The sequence below is a fragment of the Neoarius graeffei genome, chromosome 20, assembly GCF_027579695.1.
Source record: "Neoarius graeffei isolate fNeoGra1 chromosome 20, fNeoGra1.pri, whole genome shotgun sequence".
Lineage (NCBI taxonomy): Eukaryota > Metazoa > Chordata > Actinopteri > Siluriformes > Ariidae > Neoarius > Neoarius graeffei.
The window spans coordinates 52,091,057-52,115,294 of NC_083588.1; the positions used below are offsets into that span (position 1 = coordinate 52,091,057).

The window sequence follows — 24,238 nt, forward strand, 5'->3', positions numbered from 1 at the left end:
GAAAGTGTGCCGGTTTTCAAAGAATATAATCTGCGTCGTCACTAAAAAACCCGCCACAAAGAGTATGCTAGTTTGCGACGGCAAACAAGAGAAGACAGGATTCAGAGGATGAAATGCGGACTGGCTGCACAACAGAATGTATTCCTTCGCCAAACCCAGATCAACCAGGCTGCTGTCCGAGCTAGCTATAAGGTAGCTCACCTACTAGCTACCCATGGAAAGCCGTTTACTGATGGGGACTTTGTTAAAGTATGCATGCTTGCTGTGGCCGAGGAGGTGTGTCCCAACAAGAAGGATGCGCTCAACACGGTGAGTCTCTCCGCACCTACTATGACCAGGCGAACCGAAGATTTGGGGGACAACGTGTATGACCAGCTGAATATGAGAGCGTCAGAATTCGAGTTTTTTGCTTTGGCCATGGATGAGAGCAATGACGTGCAGGACACAGCACAACTGCTGTGATCTATTGCTCATATGATTATAATTTCACTTTTTTTAAAAAAATGTATTTATTTTATAGGCCTATTTATTTGACCTTTATTAAGTGCTGCACACAATTATTATTAATATTATTAATAATATCAACAGGCCTACCTACAATTTATAATTTTCCACTCACCTTTGCCAGTGTCAATCACCTCAACTAGGCAGATGTTTCTTACCTTGACAGCTTTGATGTTATTTTTATTAGAAAATAAATAAATGGAATATCTGTGGTATTTCAAATTAAAACAAAGTGTGAAGACTCGATTACTACTTTTGCAAACCACTAGTAAAGATAAACAAATATGTGCCAGGAATCAAGTGTTGATATAGTAGTGTGGATATAGTAGTGGGGATATAGTAGTGGGGATATAGTAGTGGGGATATAGTAGTGTGGGATATAGTAGTGGGGATATAGTAGTATGGATATAGTAGTGGGGATATAGTAGTGTGGGATATAGTAGTGGGGATATAGTAGTATGGATATAGTAGTGGGGATGGCTGTGCCAGGCTAGTAATCTCTACTACACAATGAGGCCTGCTGGTCGTCATATTTGTCTGGGTCATACAATTCTATGCGATATAGCTGACCTGACCCCGGCCCCCCATCACAGTCAGGAACGACAATGTGGCCCCCAGAGAAAAAAGTTTGGTGACCCCTGATCTAAGCCATTGGTAAAACTCAAACAGGAAGACCAGATTATAAAATAGATTCAAATCAAAGTCCTTCCCATGCCATGTGGCAGCGCCGATCTCCGTAGCCCTCGGCCTCTCACCTAGGGTTACAGTGGGGGGCTAGTCCACTGGTAACCGCGAGAGTTTGACTCCCCACTCACATCTGTATTGCAGCGTGCCTTGCCAGAAGGTACCATTTTTATGATGGTCTTTGGTATGACCCGACCGTGAGTAGAACTCGCGATCTCCCAATCTAGAGGCGGACACGCTAACCACTAGGCCAACTCGCAGTGTATAAAATAGATCGGAAAACTAAAAAAGCCTGTACAGTTCTGGAACAACTTCTAATAGACGGATAAGACTAACAGCACCTTGTACCAGATTGAAGGCATACATGTCAACCTTTGGTCAATCAAACCTGTATAACCAACCTCCAAAATCCGTATTTCCCTTATAAAATCCGTATAAGATGCAAATTAAAATAATTTACCTAAAATTTGAATGATAATTAGCAACGATATATCCCAGTTACTTTTTATTCAATATTAATAACAATAAACCTTCAGAATGAATACAAAGTATTTTTCCAGTCTCGCCTGTGAAAGGTAATCCCATGTGATCTCGTTTGGACAGTAAACCTGTTGGTACAGTTAAACGCAGCACATGAATGAGGCATCTTTATTCTCGGCTACTGTATACCAGAGACGGCTGAAGAATCTCCACTTTGCCCCATGCAATATGGCGGCGAGGATGACGTATGATTCTACGCAGAAGGCGTCGTCGTCGTCTATGACTTCACGGTTGGCGGGATTCTCGCAATGCGGTGTGCGCATGATCAAAAGTGGAACGAAGTCTCGCTACCACAAGATAACGCGCGATTTCATAAGACTCTTTACCGGCTGTCTGGTGTACAGTACGTTTATCATCGTGGGAATTGATTATAGCTCTAAATAAATATTGAAGTTTTTTTTAAAGAATCCATATAACTTTATTTATACGCCCGTACACTACGTTTATTGAATCAAATCCGTATAAAATACGGACATTCCGTATAGGTTGATATGTATGTGAAGGGAAAAGGAGGATATGGAGAAGGGAAGGAACTGTCCATGAACCGAAGCATACCAGCTCATCTTATGGCATGAGGATGTATGGCTGCCAGTGAAACTGGCTCACTTGCATTTATTTATACTGTTGACAAAAGCAGCAGGATGACTTCTGAAGTGTATAGGCCTATATCATCTGCTCAGCCAAATGCTTCAAAACTCATTGGACAGCACTTCACAGTACAGATGGACAGTTACCCAAAGCATACTTTGAAAGTAACCCAACACGTTTTAAGGCAAAAAAGTGGAATGTTCTGTAATGGCCAGGTCAGTCACATGACCTGATTCAGATTGAGCATGTATTCACTTACTGAAGGCAAAACCGATGGCAAAATGCCTCAAGAACAAGCGGGAACTGAAGACAGTTACAGTAAAGACCAAGCAGAGCATCATCAGAGAACAAACCCAATATCTAGTGATGTCTGTGGGTTCCAGATTTCGGCCCCGTCCACACGAGTACGTTTTTGTCGAATCCGCAGAAATACTTTATCGTTTCGGCCTCGCGTCCAGATGGAGCTGGCTTTTTCGAGGTGTGAAACCGGTATTTTTTGAAAACGGGTCCCAGAGTGGGAAAATCATAAAACGCCGGATAGCCCGGAGTCGTCTGGACGGCGAAGCGGATTTTTTTCAGAAACAATGACGTATAAGCCCCGCCTCTCTAACCTTTAACCTCAGCCGCCGCCGCTAGACGCGTCATAACAACGGCAGACTACAGGCTTGTGCTCGTACTGCAGAAACAACTCAGTCTATTACGACTGCTACAACAAAACCTTCTGCTTTTATATTACTGTGATAAGCAACAAAACTTCTCGTGTTATGAGCTTGTTTTGTAAACAGCGCGTGACCTTTATACGCATGCTCCATGGCTTCTCTTCCGGTTTTAGTGTATTGATGTGGCGGTGTCACAGCGCCACATACAGGCCTGGCATATGTACTACAGCGTTTTGGGTCGTTTCCAGTGAATGGAAACGACGCCGTGTTTACGGAGATTTTTTTCAAAACGACAGCGTATTGGGTGAGGCTGCGTACTCGTGTGGACGGGGCCTTCAGGTGGTCGTTTGACTGCAAAGGATTTGCAACGAAGTCTGAAAAACGGACAATTATGATATGTATGATTGTTAGTTTGTCTGATTACTTTTGGTCCCTTGAAAAGGGTCCCTTTGCATGTTAGGAAAGTGCTGTAATTCCTACACCGTTCATCATATTTAGATGTAAATACCTAGCCTGGCAAGCCAGACTAAATGTGAATATTTAGTCTGGCCTCGATCCGTAGACATTTCCGAAGCGGGTAGGAGGAACAAACCGCTGTCTTTCAAACTGTCTCTGTGCGTATAGGCCAACGCTCTGACCAATCAGCGCAACAGTGACTGTGACATTGTCAGAGCGACAGAAAGCAGTGGGGGAGGCCTTGAAATTAAATAATTTTTCAAAATGCGTATTAATTAATAAACAGGTTCTAGATACTAAGAAGTTTGGAGATAATGACCACAAGTTTGGAGTCTGTACCACATACACATTTTTTTCCAAGTGTTTTTCAAGGGTTTGCTTAAACTGTTTTTGAGAGTTTTTATTTAGTGGTGTTTGGTGAAATAATTTCCCTTAAATTTAAAATAACGGGAAAATAAACAATCAAAAAGTAATGTTTCAAAGCTGTTTATTAATTCTTCGTACTGCACAAACTAGCCCCATCCTTTTGGCTACGAGCGGAGCCAGCTGGTAGATCAGACTTTTGCCATAGCTGGTCGGCAAAACAGCGAAAACGTCCTTCTTGAAAAGGAATGAGCGGAGAGCCTCTTCCTGCTCATGTTTCAACGAAAACTCCAAGTCTAATTCTTCTAAAACTGATTCCAAAGCGGAGTCAAACGCGCGCTGTTCACTAGCGGTAGCCATCTTTCCTGTTGCGCTTTCTCCAGCGTCGCGCAGCTTTGTCGTCACTCCTGCAAAAGCCCGCCCAAAGAATCCAAACAAAAACCTTGCGTTGTGATTGGCGGGCACGATTTGATGCCCGGGGTGTTTTTGTTTATATGGTGCGAGGCTAGACCCACTTGCTAGGCAAAAAATATTTTTGGCCGCTAGGCGGTTGGGTCTAGTTTACTAGGCTAGTAAATACCCTGAAATTAAAGCTAAACACTGAAATCATTATTCATGTGGAAGAGAAGTTAAAAAAAATTTCTAACTCTGTGTGTGTGTGTGTGTGTGTGTGTATGTATGTGTGTGTGTGTGTGTGTGTGTGTGTGTGTTTTTCTGGCAAAAAAAAAAGACAGAAAAAATACACCCACTATGACACCAGTACATTGCAGGAGATACATATTCATGTATTGTAGAAACCAATGTAAATATTGTGATATATTTTTGTCATATTGCCCACACCAGGCTGTGAATATCAGATATAGTTGGTAATTGTGCATACACTTTTACATTAGGCTGGTCTTATCCTCTCCTGTACTTCTCCATTCAGGTGAACTGGCTTTTTTTAGGCAAATAATATTTACGTTGAGTCTGGCTTTAAGTAGCCTAAATGAGTCCCTTAATTACTGCAATTGCTTGCAGTGTTGAATTGACTCCTTTATTTATACATGGAGGCATCGGGCCATGTTCTTTCAAAAAAAAAATCAGACAGGAGATTTGTTAAAAACAAAACTGTGGGCGTGGATAGGCATGGAATCAAGCACAACTCTATTTCCTAAAACTCATAATCGTTATAAATTCATCATATCCTCATCACAGGTTTATATAGTACCATGTGATGGTCCATTCCACATTTGAAACTGCATTCTCTGGTAATTCTCGGAAGTTTATGATACGATTTGTCCTTCTTGGATCATGTTTTAACCGCCACACCCTTGCAAAAAAGAAGTTTATTCAAGTGTGCTTCTAGAATACTTCTTTTAAACTAAAGATAAGAGCGTATGCTTTCAGTTTACTTATCAGAGATAGATATACTTAATAAAGTTATACATAAGTATACTTGGCTTATACTGAAAAGTATATAGAAAAGTCTAAGTTTATTAAGCTTATACTTAAACTTTTGATCAAGATGTACTTAACAAAAGTGTAATAAAGTATTAAAATATTTGTGCCTTATGTTTAAGTGGACTTGCCCTGTAGTTGAGCTTCAGCACTGTTGACTCTTAGGTATGTCTGTGGTTCTATATAAGGTGTGGTTTTTTTTTTTTTTTTTCTCCTGAGTGGGATAATTACTTCTTCTTTTTTTTCTTTTTTCTTTTCCTTTAGAGCTTGGATGTCAATTTCAGTTGTCATTGCCATGTTTTTATACTTTGGCATTTAATACAATGTTGCTTCAATTTTTGATATTTTAAAGAAAATTAATATGTTCTTGGGCGGCACGGTGGTGTAGTGGTTAGCGCTGTCGCCTCACAGCAAGAAGGTCCGGGTTCGAGCCCCGTGGCCGGCGAGGGCCTTTCTGTGTGGAGTTTGCATGTTCTCCCCGTGTCCGCGTGGGTTTCCTCCGGGTGCTCCGGTTTCCCCCACAGTCCAAAGACATGCAGGTTAGGTTAACTGGTGACTCTAAATTGAGCGTAGGTGTGAATGTGAGTGTGAATGGTTGTCTGTGTCTATGTGTCAGCCCTGTGATGACCTGGCGATTTGTCCAGGGTGTACCCCGCCTTTTGCCCGTAGTCAGCTGGGATAGGCTCCAGCTTGCCTGCGACCCTGTAGAACAGGATAAAGCGGCTAGAGATAATGAGATGAGATAATATGTTCTTAATCCTGAGGATCTGTTGTTATTTTGTGAATTCTTACCTTTATAACTTCATTGTAACTTAAGGTACAAAACACTTCAGTTGTCTCCTGGTAGTGCGCATGAGGTAAGGGTTCGGGCTAGAAAACTAATAGTATACCTAGAAGGGTCATTGCAGTAAACTTCAAAACTAAAAAGTGTACTAGATGTACATAACCAGTAACTAATAGTATATTTCTAGTATGCTATAAAGTATACTTTTATAAACTAAAAAGTGTACTAGAAGTGTGTAACGAGTAAACCAATAGTATATTTCCAGTCTACTATGAAGTATGCTTTTGTAAACTAAAGAGTGGACTACAAGTATAGAACTAGTAAACTATTAGTATATAAAGTTTACTTGTGGTATACTTGCAGTACAAAATAAAAAAATACTAGTTGTATACTCAGTTTACTTCTCTTAGACTTAAAGTATACTTTTTATAAACTAAAAGTGGGCCAATTTAGTCCCAAGAAGTAAGATTAGTTTACTTACAAGTATTCTGGAAGTATACTTGGTACACAAAAGTACACTTAAGGAAATATACTTTAACTTTACTTAAGTATACTTAATAAAATGAACTTGAAGTATGCTTCTTTTTGATAAGGACAGCTAATTCTCTGTGTTTGCCCCAGTTAAAGATCTGGGGTGAGGTGCAGGTGTGGCGGCAGGCTGCCACTCAGGTTTTCTTTGCCCTCGGTTTGGGCTACGGATCTGTGATCGCTTACTCCTCCTACAACCCAATCAACAACAACTGCCACCGGGACGCCATCATGGTATCTGCCATCAACTTCATGACTTCGGTCCTGGCCTCGCTCGTCGTCTTCGCGGTCCTCGGCTTCCGAGCTAAGAACATTGCCACGGAGTGTGTTGTGGAGTAAGTATGTGAGCAGTGTGTATTTATTTTGATACTGTCAATCCCAATTCAAATTTTATTTGTGATGCACACAGTCGTACACAATATGACGGGCAGGAATAAAAATGGAAACAATTTCCAGACATTAACATAGTTTACAGATAATGGAAGGGGAGGGGGGAGATGGATGGAAACAACAGTACAGCTATATGGTATAAATTGCAGATATGTGCAAACTATGAACTGTGCAACGGCAGTTTCCGGTATTTTTAACGGTTATTCCACGAAATCAAGTCGTACATGAGCTGATAGCTGAAGAGGCATATAGTGCCGAGTCGGCTGTAAGCCATGTACGATGAGATTGAGTGGAATAATTGTTTTATTCTATCCACATTCACTGGATTTTGAGAAACGGAGCATTTTTATTTTTTGCAAATTTGATAAATAAAAACTTTATACAAAACGTCTAACAATCATTTCCGCTTAGAATGTAAACAAACCAGCAAAATGACAGTAGCAGTTTGTGAAAAATGCGATAATAATAATTCTTGAAAAATAAAGATATGTTCTTACCATGAAATACTTACTTTCCATGTTTTGTTTGTTTGTTTTTTTGTATTTTTGGGGGTTTGTTTTTGAGTAAAGTTTTTATTTCGTCTTCAGTTGGTTCAGTAACATGGTCCACCATTTTCTTCTTCTTTAGGGTTTTTTATGGCGGTTGGCAAACCAACTTAAGTGCATTACCGCCACCGACTGGGCTGGAGTGTGGAACAGGAGATATTGGCAGGGGGGGGGAACTATTTTCTTTTAGCTTTTTCTGTTTCTTTTACATACTTGATAACAAAGTGATATATCTGACTTGATGCAAGCCGCCATTTTGTTTTTCTCTACTCACGGTATAGACCCCTTTCACTGACGTCACCCGAAACCGGAAGTAAACAGACCCTGCGCCATTTTGGAAGACCAACAAACTTGTGATTAGGGGGAAATAACAGCAGCGGTATGTGAACCCACGAGAATAAAGTGGAGTGGCAAACGACTTAAACAAACAAATCTGAGCTGTTGTATTTATGATTTATTGGCCCAACAGTAGACTTGAAAGAAACCTGTGTGAGACTTGGCAAAAAACTGTGGATATAATGGATAAGTCTGTGCATGATCTGCGGACACTTTGAGGTAAGCAAACGCAAGAAATTCAGATTTAAAACATGCTAAATTGGCCCCAAGTTGATAACTGGATGAGGAGCAAGCCTCCCAGACTTCTACAATTTAATAATAATTTAGGATGGTTTGGGGCTTGCTCGCTGCTGCCAGGTTGGTTGTTGAGTAGCCTGACTGTTTTTTTTTTTTTTTTTTCTTGCGTGTGGCATCATTGTTGACGCGAGGTTGTTTTTTGAACATGCCAATGTGGACACGATTTCCCCTGATGAGTTACGACTTCAGACGCGATGCGTGTGTGGAGGTGTGGAGTCCACGTGATATGTGCGTAAGATAGGCTTCTCATGTGTTTGGAGATCCGCGCTCCGAGACAAGCGCAAGTGCGCCCCCCCCCCCCCCCCCCCCCCCCCAAAAAGGGAAAAAAAGGGACCCCCCGAAAATATCGGCATAGTTCGAACACTGAGTGTAGGCACTGGGTGTAAACAACAAATAGTTTACAATGTCTGGGTAGCAAACAGATGGCAGAATTGGTGTCAGGTCCTCCTTATGTTTCCATTCTCCCTTGCCCCGAGTCTTATCATATGGGTCAAACCCATCAATCACAGCCAGTTTCTGCACATACCGTGCCCTTTCTGCAGCTGGTAATGTACTCACATAACCAGAATTATCATCCATCGTGTCACTTTACTCTCGCTCGTACTTTGTTTTATTTTGTGAGTGCATGTACTTGGTCTTCCAATATGGCGCCTAACAAAATCTCGCGGCGCGGTGACGTCATGTGAAAGGGGTCTATATGAGCTGATATCCTAGTAGAAGAGTAGCCAATCAGAGCACGTGATTACTCATATCCAGTGAATGTGGATAGAATAAATATGAAGTATTTATATAATAAACATTTAAATATTTTTAAATATGGTGGAAATATATTGTTATAGGCATGTAGGGGGTGTTGGTTTTGTGCAGCAAAGTCCAGTCCTCAGTGTTGTCCTGGTTGAGGACCTGAATGGCAGAAGCGCTTCCCTGACCACAACAGAGAGAAGAGTCTGTTGTTCAAATGGTTGCGGTCCTTTATTATCTTCCTGGCCTTGGTCTAGCACTGTTTGCTGGAGATCAGCTGCAGGTTAGAGAGCTTCAGCTAATCACACTACCCTCCGGAGAGCCCGTCTATCCTGCTCAGTCCTTTTCCCAAAACCAGGCTATGATGCTTCCTGCCAGGATGCGCTCCATGGTGCAGGTGTAAATAGTTCCTTAGCACTTTAGAAGGCAATTTAAAGTCCCTGAAGCATCGTAGGTCGTAAAGCCACTGACAGGCTTTCTTCACCAGGGTGTTAAGGTGACAGGACCATGACAGATCCTGTGTGATGTGAAAACCAATGCACTGGAAACTGTCTGATCTCTCCACTGGGGCCCTGTTGAGTCGTAAAGAGGTGTTAGTATGTCTCTTGCATCGTTCAGCCATCAGCCTTAATCTGTATCCTGCTGATAAAAATGTTTTTTTGTTGTTTTTTTTAAATCCTGCAGGAATGTGAGCAAAATGTCGGAGATGGCAGCTTCAGCCATGGCTCAGCCCTGGTGGCCGTGGTTCAATATGTCTGACCCCAGATCTGTGGAAATAAAGGATTACCGGGAGTGGTACAAACATTATGGGAGCTTTCTTGGCTCAAATATCACCGATTGTGACCTGGAGAGAGAAATGAACAAGGTTTGTGTATGCACGAGTGAGATTTCTAAGATTCTAGAGAGCATTGTAGATGGTGGAGTCATCTACAATATCTTCACACAATACGATGCCATAAATTAATATATATTTGATCTATTATTATTATTATTATTATTATTATTATTATTACTACTATCTCCTCCGGCAGACAGGCGATGAGCTTATGCCATCATGTGTTTTTTTTTTTTTTGTCTGTCGTCTCTCGTCCATGGTCCATCCTGCGTCAGCCACATTTCATGAAAATCGCTTCTTCTCTCTCGATTCTTCACTGATTTTTATTCTTTTTGGCAGTAAGGTAGGTCTGCCTGGGGTGCATATAGCTTCTACCCAAATTTGCATAACTGCAATTAATGAAGATATGGAGTAATTACGCCCTAATGAGTAGTTTCCACACAACTCGTTTCTTCTCCCTCAGTTCTTCACCAATTTCGATTCTTTCTGGCATGAAGGTAGGGGTACCTAGGGTGCCTATAACTTCTACCCAGATTTGCTTAATTGCAATTATTAATGAAGTTATGGACTAATTAAGCCTTAATGAGCAGTTCAACAAAAATCGCGTCTTCTTCTTGGTCAATTCCTCGCCATTTTGGATTCTTTCTGGCAAATAGGTCAGTATTCCTAGGGTGGATATATGTAGCTTATATATATATATATGTATAATAGCCTGTACTGTATATAGCTTGCTACATTGATTGCGCAAAGTGGCCCACTTTAGATCATTCCTTCTGGACTAGACAGGGCCAGAGTGAGCTACACTGTCATTGACAGTCACGTTATATTTATTTGCCAGCCCTGACAAACTCTTATTTATTAAAGAATGACACATCATACATTTTATCCATTTATAGTTGCATTTAATGTTGTCAACCAAACAAGTTAGTTCCTGTTATCACTTATGCCGCTTTTCCACTACAAACGCGGCTGAGTCGGGCTGAGCCGTGCCGTGCTGAGTCGAGCTGAGCGGGGCTGTTGGAGTTGCATTTCGACTACAACCGCGCTGAACCGTGCTGGCCGGAAGTGGGTGGACACATTGGGTGGAGTTAGCGAAAGTGGGTGGACGTCACGTGATGTCGTTAAGCAGCGCAAACAGTGACATCAGTGAGCTTTTAAGCGGTAGTCTCACGACCCGAATAGTAAACAATAAACATGGAGGACATGGAGTCGTTAGTGTTGCTGGTCTTGGTTCTGTGGCTTGTTGTCACCGACAACGCCAACAGATACTGGCAAGAGCGTATAGATGAGGCGAGGCGCATAAGGCTTCATAATTCTCGTAATTCTCCTTCTTCCGGGTTTGCGGTGTTTACAGATCCCAGCGTGCTCGCGGGGCGTGTGTGGGCATGTGAGGACACTCCTCCTCACCAATCAGTGCACAGGGGAGTGTCTGCTCACGCCCCCAGCCTCACTCGGCACGGTTTGGCTCGCTTCAGCCCCACTCCAAAACGGTGCGAGTTTTAGGGGCTAAGCAGGGCTGAAGCGAGCTGAGTCGTGCTGGTTTTTGGTAGTCGAAACGCGAGCCGTGTCGGGCTGAAGTGAGCTGAAGCGAGCTGAAGTGAGCTGAAAAAGGATAGTGGAAAAGGGCCATTAGGTTATACCATAGCAACCGTAAAAAGTCATTCCTTCACCACTTTTTTCTCTCTCTATTGAAGTTATTAAGACAAAAATAATGTAGCTATTCATCTTACCAAGAAACTGCCAAGAAATCTTAAATTTACAGCTTTACCTCTGATGGTTACAACTGGAGACACTGGAGACTCCTGCTAAAAATGTTAAATAAACATCTCGCAGAAACCTTCACCATATCGAAAAGTACGGATATTTTTCAACTCCGTTAGGCCACTCATTTTTGATTTTTAGGTTCACGGATCCGCCGACATGAGATAAAAACTACCGCTGAAAAAATAAAAAAGTCTATGTGTACTTTTATTTTTATTTGAACCGCTGAAACTTGCAATTAGTAGATTAATGATTTTTTTTGACAACGTAATAGCTTCCTTGTAACAGCATTATATACCCAGTACTAATAGATCTGCTGCATTCGGTGGGAAAATTCCCACTGGTAATACGAGTATACATTTGCGTTCGGTACATATCCTACCATGGTCACGGTGTGCAACAATCTAACCGCAGATGACTTGCAAAGGGTCAAGGTCGGTATCGGGGGGGGAAAAAAGCCTTTCCCAGTTAACACTGGGGAATAACGTTGTAAACACTGTTCGTTGTAAATTTCCGACTGGGATACTGGCAATTACCATTGGGAAGTTGCTTATCGAATTCACCAGCGTGATGGCAAAATGGCTTCAGTCAGTTCTGATCGTTATGTCAGCATTTCATGCGGAGATCGCAAATCGTTTCATCGAGTGGATTTGTTAAGTGGACAGAACGTCGGTGAATACATATCGCAAGAATTAAATGTAAGCAAAGAAATGATAAAATGTGTGTACGCTTCCACGAAGGAGGGTAGATCCGATACCGGTACTAGAGCAGTGCTCGACATGCCAGTGGTAACCTTAGTCAGAGACTTTGACTGCTCCTATATTACTGTTGAGCTTGAAGAAGACGGAGACCGCACAGGCGCTATCGAATGTGAACTGGACGTCAGACATCCGTCAGCACTCGATGTGCTCATGGCAGCATCACGCTCATACGACCACTTGCCTTCACAGAATACTAATCAGTGATCAAAACCATTCACTATATATCTATAACTTAGTACAAGCATTATATTTTTCTAATACAAATTAGACCTAGATGGTCTAAATATGAAAGCGTGGCAATAATTCAACGTATTATCGCTCAGTAAATATTGTAATGTTTAATATATTATAGCAGGGCAAATGCCCCAGACCGGCCAGGATAGGCCGTCGTAAGGGGACATTATGCCCAACTTTTTATTTTCTGAATAGAATTTAGAAATACCCCCATCCGGTTTCTCCCAAATCTGCAGGTGATTTCATCTCCTAATTAAAAATGCCTTGAGTTCATACTGCTAAATCAGTTTTATATTTAAAATAAACACATTAAATCTTCAATATAACTCCGGTAAAATATTTTTGATATTATTCATGATTTTAATATGAAATATTGATATTTAGGAAAACATAATTTGGATAATATAAGGTAAATATACAGGTATGGTAGGTTTTTTTCTTGTATTGGTGATGGTAGCAATCCTATCTAGTGCTGGTTTTAAACACAAGCTTGCATGTAGTGTGTGTGTGTGTGTATGTGTGTGTGTGTATGTATATATATATATATATATATATATATATATATATATATATATATATATATATATAGTGTGTCTTTAATTTATTTTATTTTCTAATCCCGACATTGAAAATTTGCCATTTGAAAAAAAAGAAAAAACAGACATTGACACTTTTATTTTTATTTCGACCGACATACTCTAAAATGTGTTGAAAAAATCCGTGAACCTAAAAGTAAAAAATGAGTGGCCTTATGTGGCACATGCACCATAAGCAAGTCCTTGTGTAATTTGTTGAGAACGTTAAAACCAATGAATTAATTGCAATGAATAGCGTACTACTCTGTGCTCTGTCATGCTGCTCTAGGAAATTAATCAATATCTTCTGACCAGTCAGAACTGAGAATTGAGCAATACTGTAATATAATAGCTGGGTGTTTTAAGAGGTTGCACTAAACACTACACTGATCTTTGCCTTGCTCAGGGAGTGGAAGGGACTGGTTTGGCATTTATAGCATTCACTGAGGCCATGGCGCTGTTCCCGGGCAGTCCGTTCTGGTCAGCATTGTTCTTCCTCATGCTCCTGAATCTGGGTATGTCCACCATGTTCGGCACCATGCAGGGCATCCTCACGCCACTCATGGACAACTTTAAATTCCTAGGACGCCACAAGACACTGCTCACCGGTACAGACACACATGCACTGACCCTGACAGACCCTATATTTCTGTCGTGCAAACATGATATTGATGACATTTCTGGATTTCAGTGATGAGCTGTATCCTGGGCTTCCTGACTGGTCTGCTCTTCACTCAGCGCAGCGGGAACTACTTTGTGACCATGTTTGATGATTATTCGGCCACTTTGCCGTTGATGATCGTTGTCATCTTTGAGACGATCAGTGTGGCATGGATCTACGGTGCTGACCGGTAAGACTGGTGCTAAACTGGATGCTTAAATGGATACTTCAATGTCATCTTTCTCCACCACATCAGTAGCATGTACCTGATTACCACAGATAAGCAAATCACATTGCTCTGTACTGAGGAATGAACAGGAAACCTGTTGAGTAAATGTTTTAAATATACGTGACTTTTTAACACTGCAGCTGTTACACTCTAACATAAAGTTCTTAAGATGAGACAGACATGAAAACAAGTTTTATCGAAACAGTTATTATAAACACTTCTCCAATTTTCCAACACTGCTGTCATTCTGGGCGCTTACACATTCCCAAAGGTTTTGTGGTCTTTAGACATGCCATCAGACGCCGAGATAATATCTACAGTATTCCTCCGAAAAAGGTGCCCCATCATTAATGGGGGACATGTTACAGATTTAGAGCTTACAAAAACTTTTACTGATGACCCAATAACTGCTCTTAGACTTTCTGTTTTATACAAACTCTCACGGTTACCAGAGGACTAGCCCCCCCACTGTAACCCTAGCTATGTAATAGGCGAGAGGCCATGCGCCACATGGCGTGGGAAGGGACTTGACTTTATACAAACTAGGGCCCGACCAATAAATCAGCAAGCCGATATTGTCAGCTGATATGAGCTAATTGCTGATAAATCACTATCAGCGTTTATAGCAGTCGATAAATGACAATTAAAAAATGAAGTTACAACAGGGTGGCACGGTGGTGTAGCGGTTAGCGCTGTCGCCTCACAGCAAGAAGGTCCGGGTTCGAGCCCTGTGGCCGGCGAGGGCCTTTCTGTGTGGAGTTTGCATGTTCTCCCCGTGTCCGCGTGGGTTTCCTCCGGGTGCTCCGGTTTCCCCCACAGTCCAAAGACATGCAGGTTAGGTTAACTGGTGACTCTAAATTGACCGTAGGTGTGAATGTGAGTGTGAATGGTTGTCTGTGTCTATGTGTCAGCCCTGTGATGACCTGGCGACTTGTCCAGGGTGTACCCCGCCTTTCGCCCGTAGTCAGCTGGGATAGGCTCCAGCTTGCCTGCGACCCTGTAGAACAGGATAAAGCGGCTAGAGATAATGAGATGAATGAGATGAGTTACAACAGCTTATAGAAGAATTACTGAGCATTTAGGGATAAAATAAAAAGTGGGTTTATTGTACAAAATGCAGATGTACCATATATAGCAAAATAGAAATGAATACAGCTTACAGAGTCACAGGCACAGGATGCATGATGGAGAAGCATCTCTCGGTGGTGTGATTGGAAAATGCCTCAATGCTTCATTGTAAAAGCCTTTCTCTTTTCTTTACAGTGTATAACGTATACATTTTTATACCCCTGAGACTGTTTGAAGTGTATAGTGACCAGGTGATCAAATGGAAGAGAGACAAAGCGTTTTACTGCTGGGTTGAACCCCACCATTAGTTCATCCTACTGCAGTGTTTCTCAACCACTGGGCCTCAGCCCATGCGTGGGCCGCGAAGCACCATCTAGTGAGCCATGAATTTTTTTTCCCAAGTTTGAAGCCAAATACTTAATAGTTCAGGATGTCAGTGTCCCAAGTCCGGTAGCTGGTTTGCCGTACACTACCGTTCAAAAGTTTGGGGTCACCCAGACAATTTTGTGTTTTCCATGAAAAGTCACACTTTTATTTCCCACCATAAGTTGTAAAATGAATAGAAAATATAGTCAAGACATTTTTCTGGCCATTTTGAGCATTTAATTGACCCCACAAATGTGAAGCTCCAGAAACTCAATCTGCTCAAAGGAAGGTCAGTTTTATAGCTTCTCTAAAGAGCTCAACTGTTTTCAGCTGTGCTAACATGATTGTACAAGGGTTTTCTAATCATCCATTAGCCTTCTGAGGCAATGAGCAAACACATTGTACCATTAGAACACTGGAGTGATAGTTGCTGGAAATGGGCCTCTATACACCTATGGAGATATTGCACCAAAAACCAGACATTTGCAGCTAGAATAGTCGTTTACCACATTAGCAATGTATAGAGTGTATTTCTGATTAGTTTAAAGTGATCTTCATTGAAAAGAACAGTGCTTTTCTTTCAAAAATAAGGACATTTCAAAGTGACCCCAAACTTTTGAACGGTAGTGTACACTGTTCAAGTGGAGTAAATACATTTGTGAGTAAATTAAGAAGAACAAGCCTTTGTTTTTGTCATATTCCTCCTCTACATTTAACCCACATGTACACACACGCGCGCGCATACACACAGAGCACTATAAATAAATACGTTTGTGGGTAAATTCTATGGATCTGTGATGCCTGCTGGAAGAGAAGAGCAGGGCGGATTGAGACTCGAGCAGCTGTTGTTTGTTTACACCCGATACTAAATCTTGTAACGTCCTAGCAACCGTTGCAAAGACACAGACAAAAAGCCCAGAAATTCCTCCTTACCCGGGCAAAAACGATGCAGGGTTTATCTTGTAGTGTCCTGATCCCCAGATCTTTAACCCAGCCACATATAAAAAGTTGTACTCCTGCATGCTCTTCCAGGTTTTCATCTGCATGTCCGTCTAGAACGATGTCTGCAGCACCAGGGAGTCTGAGATATCGGGGAACTCAACGGATGGATACTTTTCCAACTCATAATGAATGAATAACTTTATTTAAACACGATAAGTTGATCAGCAGAGCTGGTGGGGTCGCTAGCAAACTGAACTTTCATCCTGAAGGATTTCCTTACATCCCGAGGACTGGATTTTCTCTGTGTGACTGAGACGTGGCTAGCTGTTGCTGAGTCCAGCGTCCTCACAGAACTTTTATCTGGGGATTGCTGCTATTTTAACTCCCCACGGACCTCGGGCCAAGGAGGAGGAATAGCGACTATTTATAAAAGTCATTATAAATGTAAGCAACTGTCTCTGTCATCCTCTTTTACCAGCTTTGAGATGAGTTTATTTGAACTGGCTCGCCCTCACACAGTGTTGTATGTGGTGGTCTACAGACCTCCCAAATACAATAAAGACTTCATAAGTGACTTTTCTGATTTCCTGGCTGAAATTATGCCCGAGTATGACCGTGTCCTTATTGTTGGGGATTTTAATGTTCATGTGTGTTGTCCTGATAAGCCAATGGTGAAGGACTTTCTTAATCTTATTCACTACGTTTACATGCACATAGAGAGAATCGAATTTCTGCCGTTGCTCGACTGAAATCGAAGTTCAAAATGCCATGTATACACCTTAATTCGGCTGAAATTGAACCGAACTTGATTTCTCGGAATCGAGCTACACGACCTAGTTTATGCGATTTCTGCCGAGCTACTTTGTGCATGTATACCCTATCGAGCTAGTTGTCGAGCTACTTCCGGAAGTGACGAGTGACGAGACCACAAGCGGGAAACACAACAGCCTCGGTCGGCATGACAACAGTAGTAGCGAGCAGCAGAAGAGGTCAGGAGGAACAAACGAAGAAGAGAAAATGTGGATGTAGAGCTCTCTGAAGTGTGGGTGGAGCACAGAGGACGGCAGGACAAAGCTTCTGGTACTAATAGGCTTTTTATTGTCAGACTTTTCAGTTTAACAGCCTACTTTTATTCTTGAGAGAAGCGCGCGCGCACACACACGCACGCGCGCTGTGTTCTAGTCCCGGGACGAGCTCTCCCTCTGCCTCCTTAAATAGGGCGCGGTTACTGGGAAGCCACACAAACACAGGTTAATTACCGTCAGGTGTAGTTATTCTGCCACTCACCTTCCCTGGCTCCGCCCTCCTGTCACAGACCGGCGCTTGACCACGCCCCCACTGCCACAGGCAAGCAGAAACGTGCACTTCTGGAGCAATGAGGAGACAGAGTTCATGCTCATTCAGCTTAAGGAGTTGAATATATTAAAATTCATGGACGGGAGAAAAACGCGCAATGGAGAACACGGAACTGATAACTTTGTTTACACTCTTGAATAGCTCTTCTTCATGACGACAACCGGAAGTGTACCAACACGATGGGGCGTGTTGCGCCACCTGTGGCTCGGGTGCACAATGCACCTCACACAATAGCCCGATTTCAGTTGTGTGCATGTAGGATTGGATTTCTCTGGCACCCTGCTGGGACCTTCAGCTCGATTACCGACAGCAGCTCGATTTGGATGTGCATGTAAACGTAGTCACTGACTCTTTTAATCTAGTACAGTCTGTTTCTGGTCCCACACGAGAACGTGGACACACACTCGATCTTGTTTTTTTCATATGATTTGCCTGTTTTTAACTTGGAGATCTGTGACGCAGTGTTTTCGGACCATATGCCTGTACTGTTTGATGTTGTTGTTGCCGGTAACACAGTTAAACCTCGCGCTGTTGCTGCCCGGTGTTATCGCGTCATTAACCCTTCCACTGCTGGTCAGTTCTCGGCCGTTTTTAATCAGAGCTGTGTCGTTCCTGAATTGATGTATAACGACTCGGACGAGCTTGGTTCATGGTTTCACTCCTCCTGCCAAATTGTTTTAGACACTGTGGCTCCATTAAAAATTAGGCAGCCTAAAACTAAATGTGAACCCTGGCTAAACGACACTACTCGTGCTGTCAGACGCCAGTGCCGTACAGTAGAGCTGAGCGCAAGTGGAAGAGAGACAAACTGCAAGTGTCTTTTCAAATGTTAAGAGAGTGCTGGCGTAACTATCAGACAACTGTGAAAGCTGCTAAAACTAAACATTTCTCTATTATTTTGTCAAATTGTCCTAAGCCTCGTGTTCTGTTTAAGACTATCGACTCTGTTCTTAATGCTCCGCAGACCGTCGGTATTGAGGCTTCGCCTGCTGTTTGTGAAGACTTTCTTCACTTTTTTATTGACAAAGTTGCTGGCACTAGGGCTCTAATCTCACCTTCTGCATATGACCCTTCAGTCTCTGTCCCCTGCTCAGCTGTCCTTGATAGGTTTGAGTCTGTGACTCTGTTAGATTTACAGGATACTGTTGGTCATTTAAAGCCCTCAGGCTCTCCTAATGATGCTGTCCCCTCTTGATTATTTAAAGAGGTTTTTCCTACTGCGGGTCCATCCGTGCTTGCAATTATTAACAGCAGTTTGTCCTCAGGTGTAGTCCTTAAAAACTTTAAGCATGCAGTAGTGCAACCTTTAATTAAAAAAACAGGTTTAGATTCTGCAGTTTTGGCTAATTATAGGCCTATTTCTAAACTGCCCTTCCTTTCAAAACTCCTCGAAAAGACAGTCTATAATCAATTAATGTCCTTTCTGGAGGAGCACAATATTCTTGAGGTTTTCCAATCTGGATTTAAAGGAACAGTCCACCGTACTTCCATAATGAAATATGCTCTTATCTGAATTGAGACGAGCTGCTCCGTACCTCTCCGAGCTTTGCGCGACCTCCCAGTCAGTCAGACGCGCTGTCACTCCTGTTAGCAATGTAGCTAGGCTCAGTATGGCCAACGGTATTTTTTGGGGCTGTAGTTAGATGCGACCAAACTCTTCCGCGTTTTTCCTGTTTACATAGGTTTATATGACCAGTGATATGAAACAAGTTCAGTTACACAAATTGAAACGTAGCGATTTTCTATGCTATGGAAAGTGCGCACTATAATGACAGGCGTACTAACACCTTCTGCGCGCTTCGGCAGCGCATTGATATCTGAGCTCCATATCAATGTGCTGCCGAAGCGCGCAGAAGGTGTTAGTACGCCTGTCATTATAGTGCGCACTTTCCATAGCATAGAAAATCGCTACGTTTCAATTTGTGTAACTGAACTTGTTTCATATCACTGGTCATATAAACCTATGTAAACAGGAAAAACGCGGAAGAGTTTGGTCGCATCTAACTACAGCCCCAAAAAATACCGTTGGCCATACTGAGCCTAGCTACATTGCTAACAGGATTGACAGCGCGTCTGACTGACTGGGAGGTCGCGCAAAGCTCGAAGAGGTACGGAGCAGCTCGTCTCAATTCAGATAAGAGCATATTTCATTATGGAAGTACGGTGGACTGTTCCTTTAAATCACTGCACAGCACAGAATCGGCTCTTTTAAGAGTTTTTACAGGGATGAGAGTTTTCCGCTTTTCGGCGGATTTCCGCTTTTTCTGAGTAAAAATCAACCTTTTTATATTATGCCAAATCCGTTGAGATTTTTTTTTTCATTTATTGTGGGGGGTTGGGGTATGTTCCTTCATGATAATCAAGCGTAATTCATTCCTACGATGATGTTACATGTTTACATTTTCGCCATCTTTAGTCTTGCTAAGTCTCGCGGTAGAATGCGTGTTTTCTACAATGTAATTGGCCAAAACATCGCTGGCGAGAGCATAATAGCCAATCATAACAGTTCTTACAAGAGTGTGGGAGAGAACAAAAGCCAATCATAACAGTTCTTACAAAAGTACCCGCATCTGTTCTATTTTATCGAAACTTGCACATGTTCATCGTCGCTGCGCTTCAAAAATACGTTTCTCTTTCGTATCGGCTTTTTTACTCAAAATGCTGAATACAATTGACAAGCGAGACGAAGCAAAGGTACGTGAAATCAATGCTGGTATAAAAAACAGAGGACTGACAAGCTCTTGTCTTTGGCCAAAAAGCTGAAGAAGAAGTCGAAATGATCAAATGAAAATGAGTAGTGACTGTGAACTATAAATAATTGTATAAAGTGTACATAGACATTATCCCATAAACTTAGCATTCGTTTGATTTAATACATTGAACATGTATATGATGGTCAGTAAATCTGAATTAATGCTGACAGTTTTGAAAACTTAAATATTTCAAGACTTTTTGAAGAAATCATATGCAACTAATGAGGACATGGGGAGAAAAGGTCAGTCACCCTAAAATTTTATTTAATATATGAACATTTTGATAATTAATAAAACTTAAGTTTAATGTGAATTTAGTTTGTCGTTTTTGTTGATCATGAATTATAACCATACCCTTGAATGTAGAATGTGATTTTATCTTGAATTCAAACAATACTCCTATTGATTTGAAACATATTTTCATGTAAATATATAAAAAAGACAACAGATATATTTTTTTTATCTACTACAGCTCAGATTGCAGGACAAGTGGTTTGTAAGGCCTTATTTTTAAAAATTTTCCGGGGGGCATCTTGAAACCCCCCCCCCCCCCCCCCCCGTTGGCTTCGGGCGCCATCTTGTTTTCTGCTTTTTTGATGACCACCCACTCTCATCCCTGTTTTTAACGATATTCTTTTAACCTGTGATTCCGGTGAATGTGCTGTTCTTGTACTTTTAGACCTAACTGCTGCATTTGACACTGTAGATCATGACATTTTAATTTCACGTTTGGAGCAGTGGGTGGGCATCAGTGGCATAGCACTGGAGTGGTTCAGGTCATACTTGGCAGATCGAACTTTCTGTGTGAGCCTTGGTGACTCTGTATCCTCCTCTGGTCCTCTGTCATGTGGTGTCCCACAGGGCTCAGTCCTAGGCCCTCTTCTCTTTTCTTTGTACCTGCTCGCACTTGGTTCCGTACTTAGGAAGCATGGTATTTCATTTCATTGTTATGCAGATGACGCTCAGGTCTATATGCCTCTTAAAAAGAATCAAGCATTCTCTGTAAGACCCTTACTTGAATGTCTTGACGACATAAAGGCCTGGATGGCTCTAAATTTTTTACATTTTAACGATAAGAAGACAGAAGTGATTGTTTTTTCTTGGCAGCTCCGAGACCCTCTGTCTAGATCTAGGTTCCTTGGCTCAATACCTAAAATCCAACATCACTAATTTGGGAGTTAAGGTGGACTCTGACCTCAGACTTGACAATCAGATCAAGACAGTTGTAAAGTCAAGTTTTTACCAACTGAGGCAGCTAGCCAAAATAAAGCCAATTCTTTCAAAGCAGCACTTTGAGACAGTAATCCATGCCTTTGTCACCACACGGCTGGATTACTGCAATGCACTTTATGTGGGGGTTATTGGGTCCTCCATCAACCGTCTCCAGATGGTACAAAATGCTGCTGCACGTCTTTTAACTGGCACACGCAAACATGACCACATTTCCCCCATTTTAGCCTCACTCCACTGGTTGCCATTACATTTTAGGATTCATTTTAAAATTCTTTTATTTGCTTTTAAATCTCTCAATGGTCTCGCCCCTCCCTACCTCTCTGAATTGCTGCACCTATATTCACCCACCCGCTCTCTCAGGTCAGCTGATCAGCTGCTCCTGAGGGTGCCAAAAACTAAGCACAAGCTCAGAGGGGACCGTGCTTTCGCTGTGGCAGCCCCTAAAATGTGGAACGATCTGCCTCTGCACATTAGACAGGCGTCTTCCTTGTCTGTTTTTAAATCCCTTCTTAAGATCCATCTCTTGTCCATGGCCTGTGACACTCTGTAAGATGTTGATTTTGTTTTATTTATCTTTTTTATTTTATTTAGTTTTATTATATATCTGTTTTTATTGATGTTTTATGTCTTTTAATTTATCTTGTATTTATCATTGTATCATGTACAGCACTTTGGTACCTTCTGGTTGTTTTTAAAGTGCTTTATAAATAAAGCTGGATTGGATTGGATTGGGTCACGCATGTACAGATACAAATAATTACAAATACAAAAGACTAAAAATATACACAATCTTTAAAAAAAATTTAAATCTGTTGATCATCATCACATTAAGTTAATGAATAGTCTGCATAACTGTCGTCTTTGTATTTAGTTACTGCTACAATAGGATCAAAATTTATTCTACTAATGTCCAATTTAGCTAGTACATTTTTCTTTCATAGGAAAAATTCTTCTTTGTTAGCATGTAAGGATCTAATCCCATTGAGTGGTTTCTATATCCACTTCTTTTGAGTGTACTTCTTGGTTTTAATAACTTGCTTGTTTGCTGAACACAAACATAGCAATAAGTTCTTGTGTTAATGGACCAGACTCCACTTTTGGATCATTAATCCCTTTTGAGTGAGAACGTCCTGCATGCATGGTTTGGCTTCTGGCACAGCCGTACAGTTTTAAGTACAAGACCTACAATTAAAAAGGTTTTTTTTTTTTTTTTTTTTTTTAATTCCTGGGCTCCCATCTGGAACAGGGAGTGATGTTGTATTCCATTAATACATTTTACAATAGATTATTAGATTCTAATAGAGTAGATGAGCCAAAATACTTGGGGATCTTTTTTAATGGGCCCTGAAGGCCTCTGCATGCTCTTGCGACAAGGCTTTCGCAGATAGCTTTTCGCAGACAGTTGTAATTTATCGTTGAGCGGGGAGTAATAGGCGTGTGCGATGTTATTCACTGCCACAACACAAGGGGGCGCGAAGTCGCGAAATCGCTAGGAGTAGTTGGTGGGTGTGGGTGTGGTTAGTGGAGTGTTTATCCTCCGGTTACTTATAATGACTAGAACTGGAGTCGTATAGATGTACGTACTTCCTCACTTCCTCGATCAACCGCTCTTCGTGCTGCTCCATCTTCGCTCGTGTTTTAAAAATGCCGGTCGTGAAAACAAACCAAACCGGGAAAGTAGGGAAGCGGAAGTGCGTGTACAGCGGATGTAGAGTGGACCAATCGGAGCCCTCTTGTCTGCGACGCTGTCTGCGAGGCTTCTGCGGTGGTCACAATTTTTGGGAGGTGTGCGCAGAGCGTCTGCGAAGGTGGGAGGGCTACGCAGACACTGTCTGCGACGCCGTCTGCGAGGACTGGGTTGTCAGCATAAATTGGCCTTGACTCATTACAGGTATGAATAGGTGAGCCTTAAAGTAGAAAAGGTTGAGAACCCCTGCCCTACTGTATGTCAATGTTAATTACATCCATTACTTTGTGGGAAATAAAGGCCAAAAGGTTTCCCGTGGGGGCCAAAGGTCTCAGTCAAGCATTGCAACTGTACTCTGTAAATGTTATTGATGGCTATGACATCACCACATCGTTCGCTATGAAAACCTTAAAGAAATTGCTGCTACAAATTATGAATCTACTACAACTAGACATGCAGGAGAGAGAGATTACCTATTTAATCCAGCATATGTCAAATGTTTATTCACATTGTTGCTTACTTTATTCTGCTTTCTTGTCAGGTTTCTGGACGATGTGCAGGTGATGATGAAATGGCGCCCTCCAGTGATCTATAAGTACATGTGGAAGTATGTGTGTCTGCTGGCGATGGTGGGTCTGCTGACTGCTAGCCTGCTGCGCATGTTCTTCAAGTGGCCCACTTACACAGCGTGGAACCAAACCACGGTAAAACAGACAGCAGCTTCCTGTAAAGATTGTTACGCTGCAGAATGGCCTAATCAGGGCTAAATCGATAAAAGCAACAATTTGTTGCTATACGATTTGTATTGGGGACCGGTCCAGTCATGCCCGAAATCAGCTGGGATTGGCTCCAGCTTCCCCGTGACCCTGATGGATAAGCAGTAGAGATGATGGATGGATGGATGTCCACATGAAATTGCATT

The 24,238-nt window shown here is 41.9% G+C and overlaps 1 protein-coding gene across 1 annotated transcript in view; it reads left to right on the plus strand.

The window, feature by feature from the left end:
• slc6a16a (solute carrier family 6 member 16a) overlaps nt 1-24,238 on the plus strand; it is a 54,030-nt gene that overhangs the window by 24,075 nt on the left and 5,717 nt on the right. Inside the window, exons 7-11 of the mRNA XM_060901963.1 lie at nt 6,640-6,881; nt 9,540-9,720; nt 13,428-13,629; nt 13,713-13,872; nt 23,858-24,020. Coding sequence (XP_060757946.1) covers nt 6,640-6,881; nt 9,540-9,720; nt 13,428-13,629; nt 13,713-13,872; nt 23,858-24,020 — 948 coding nt within the window. The remainder of the gene's footprint in view (nt 1-6,639; nt 6,882-9,539; nt 9,721-13,427; nt 13,630-13,712; nt 13,873-23,857; nt 24,021-24,238) is intronic.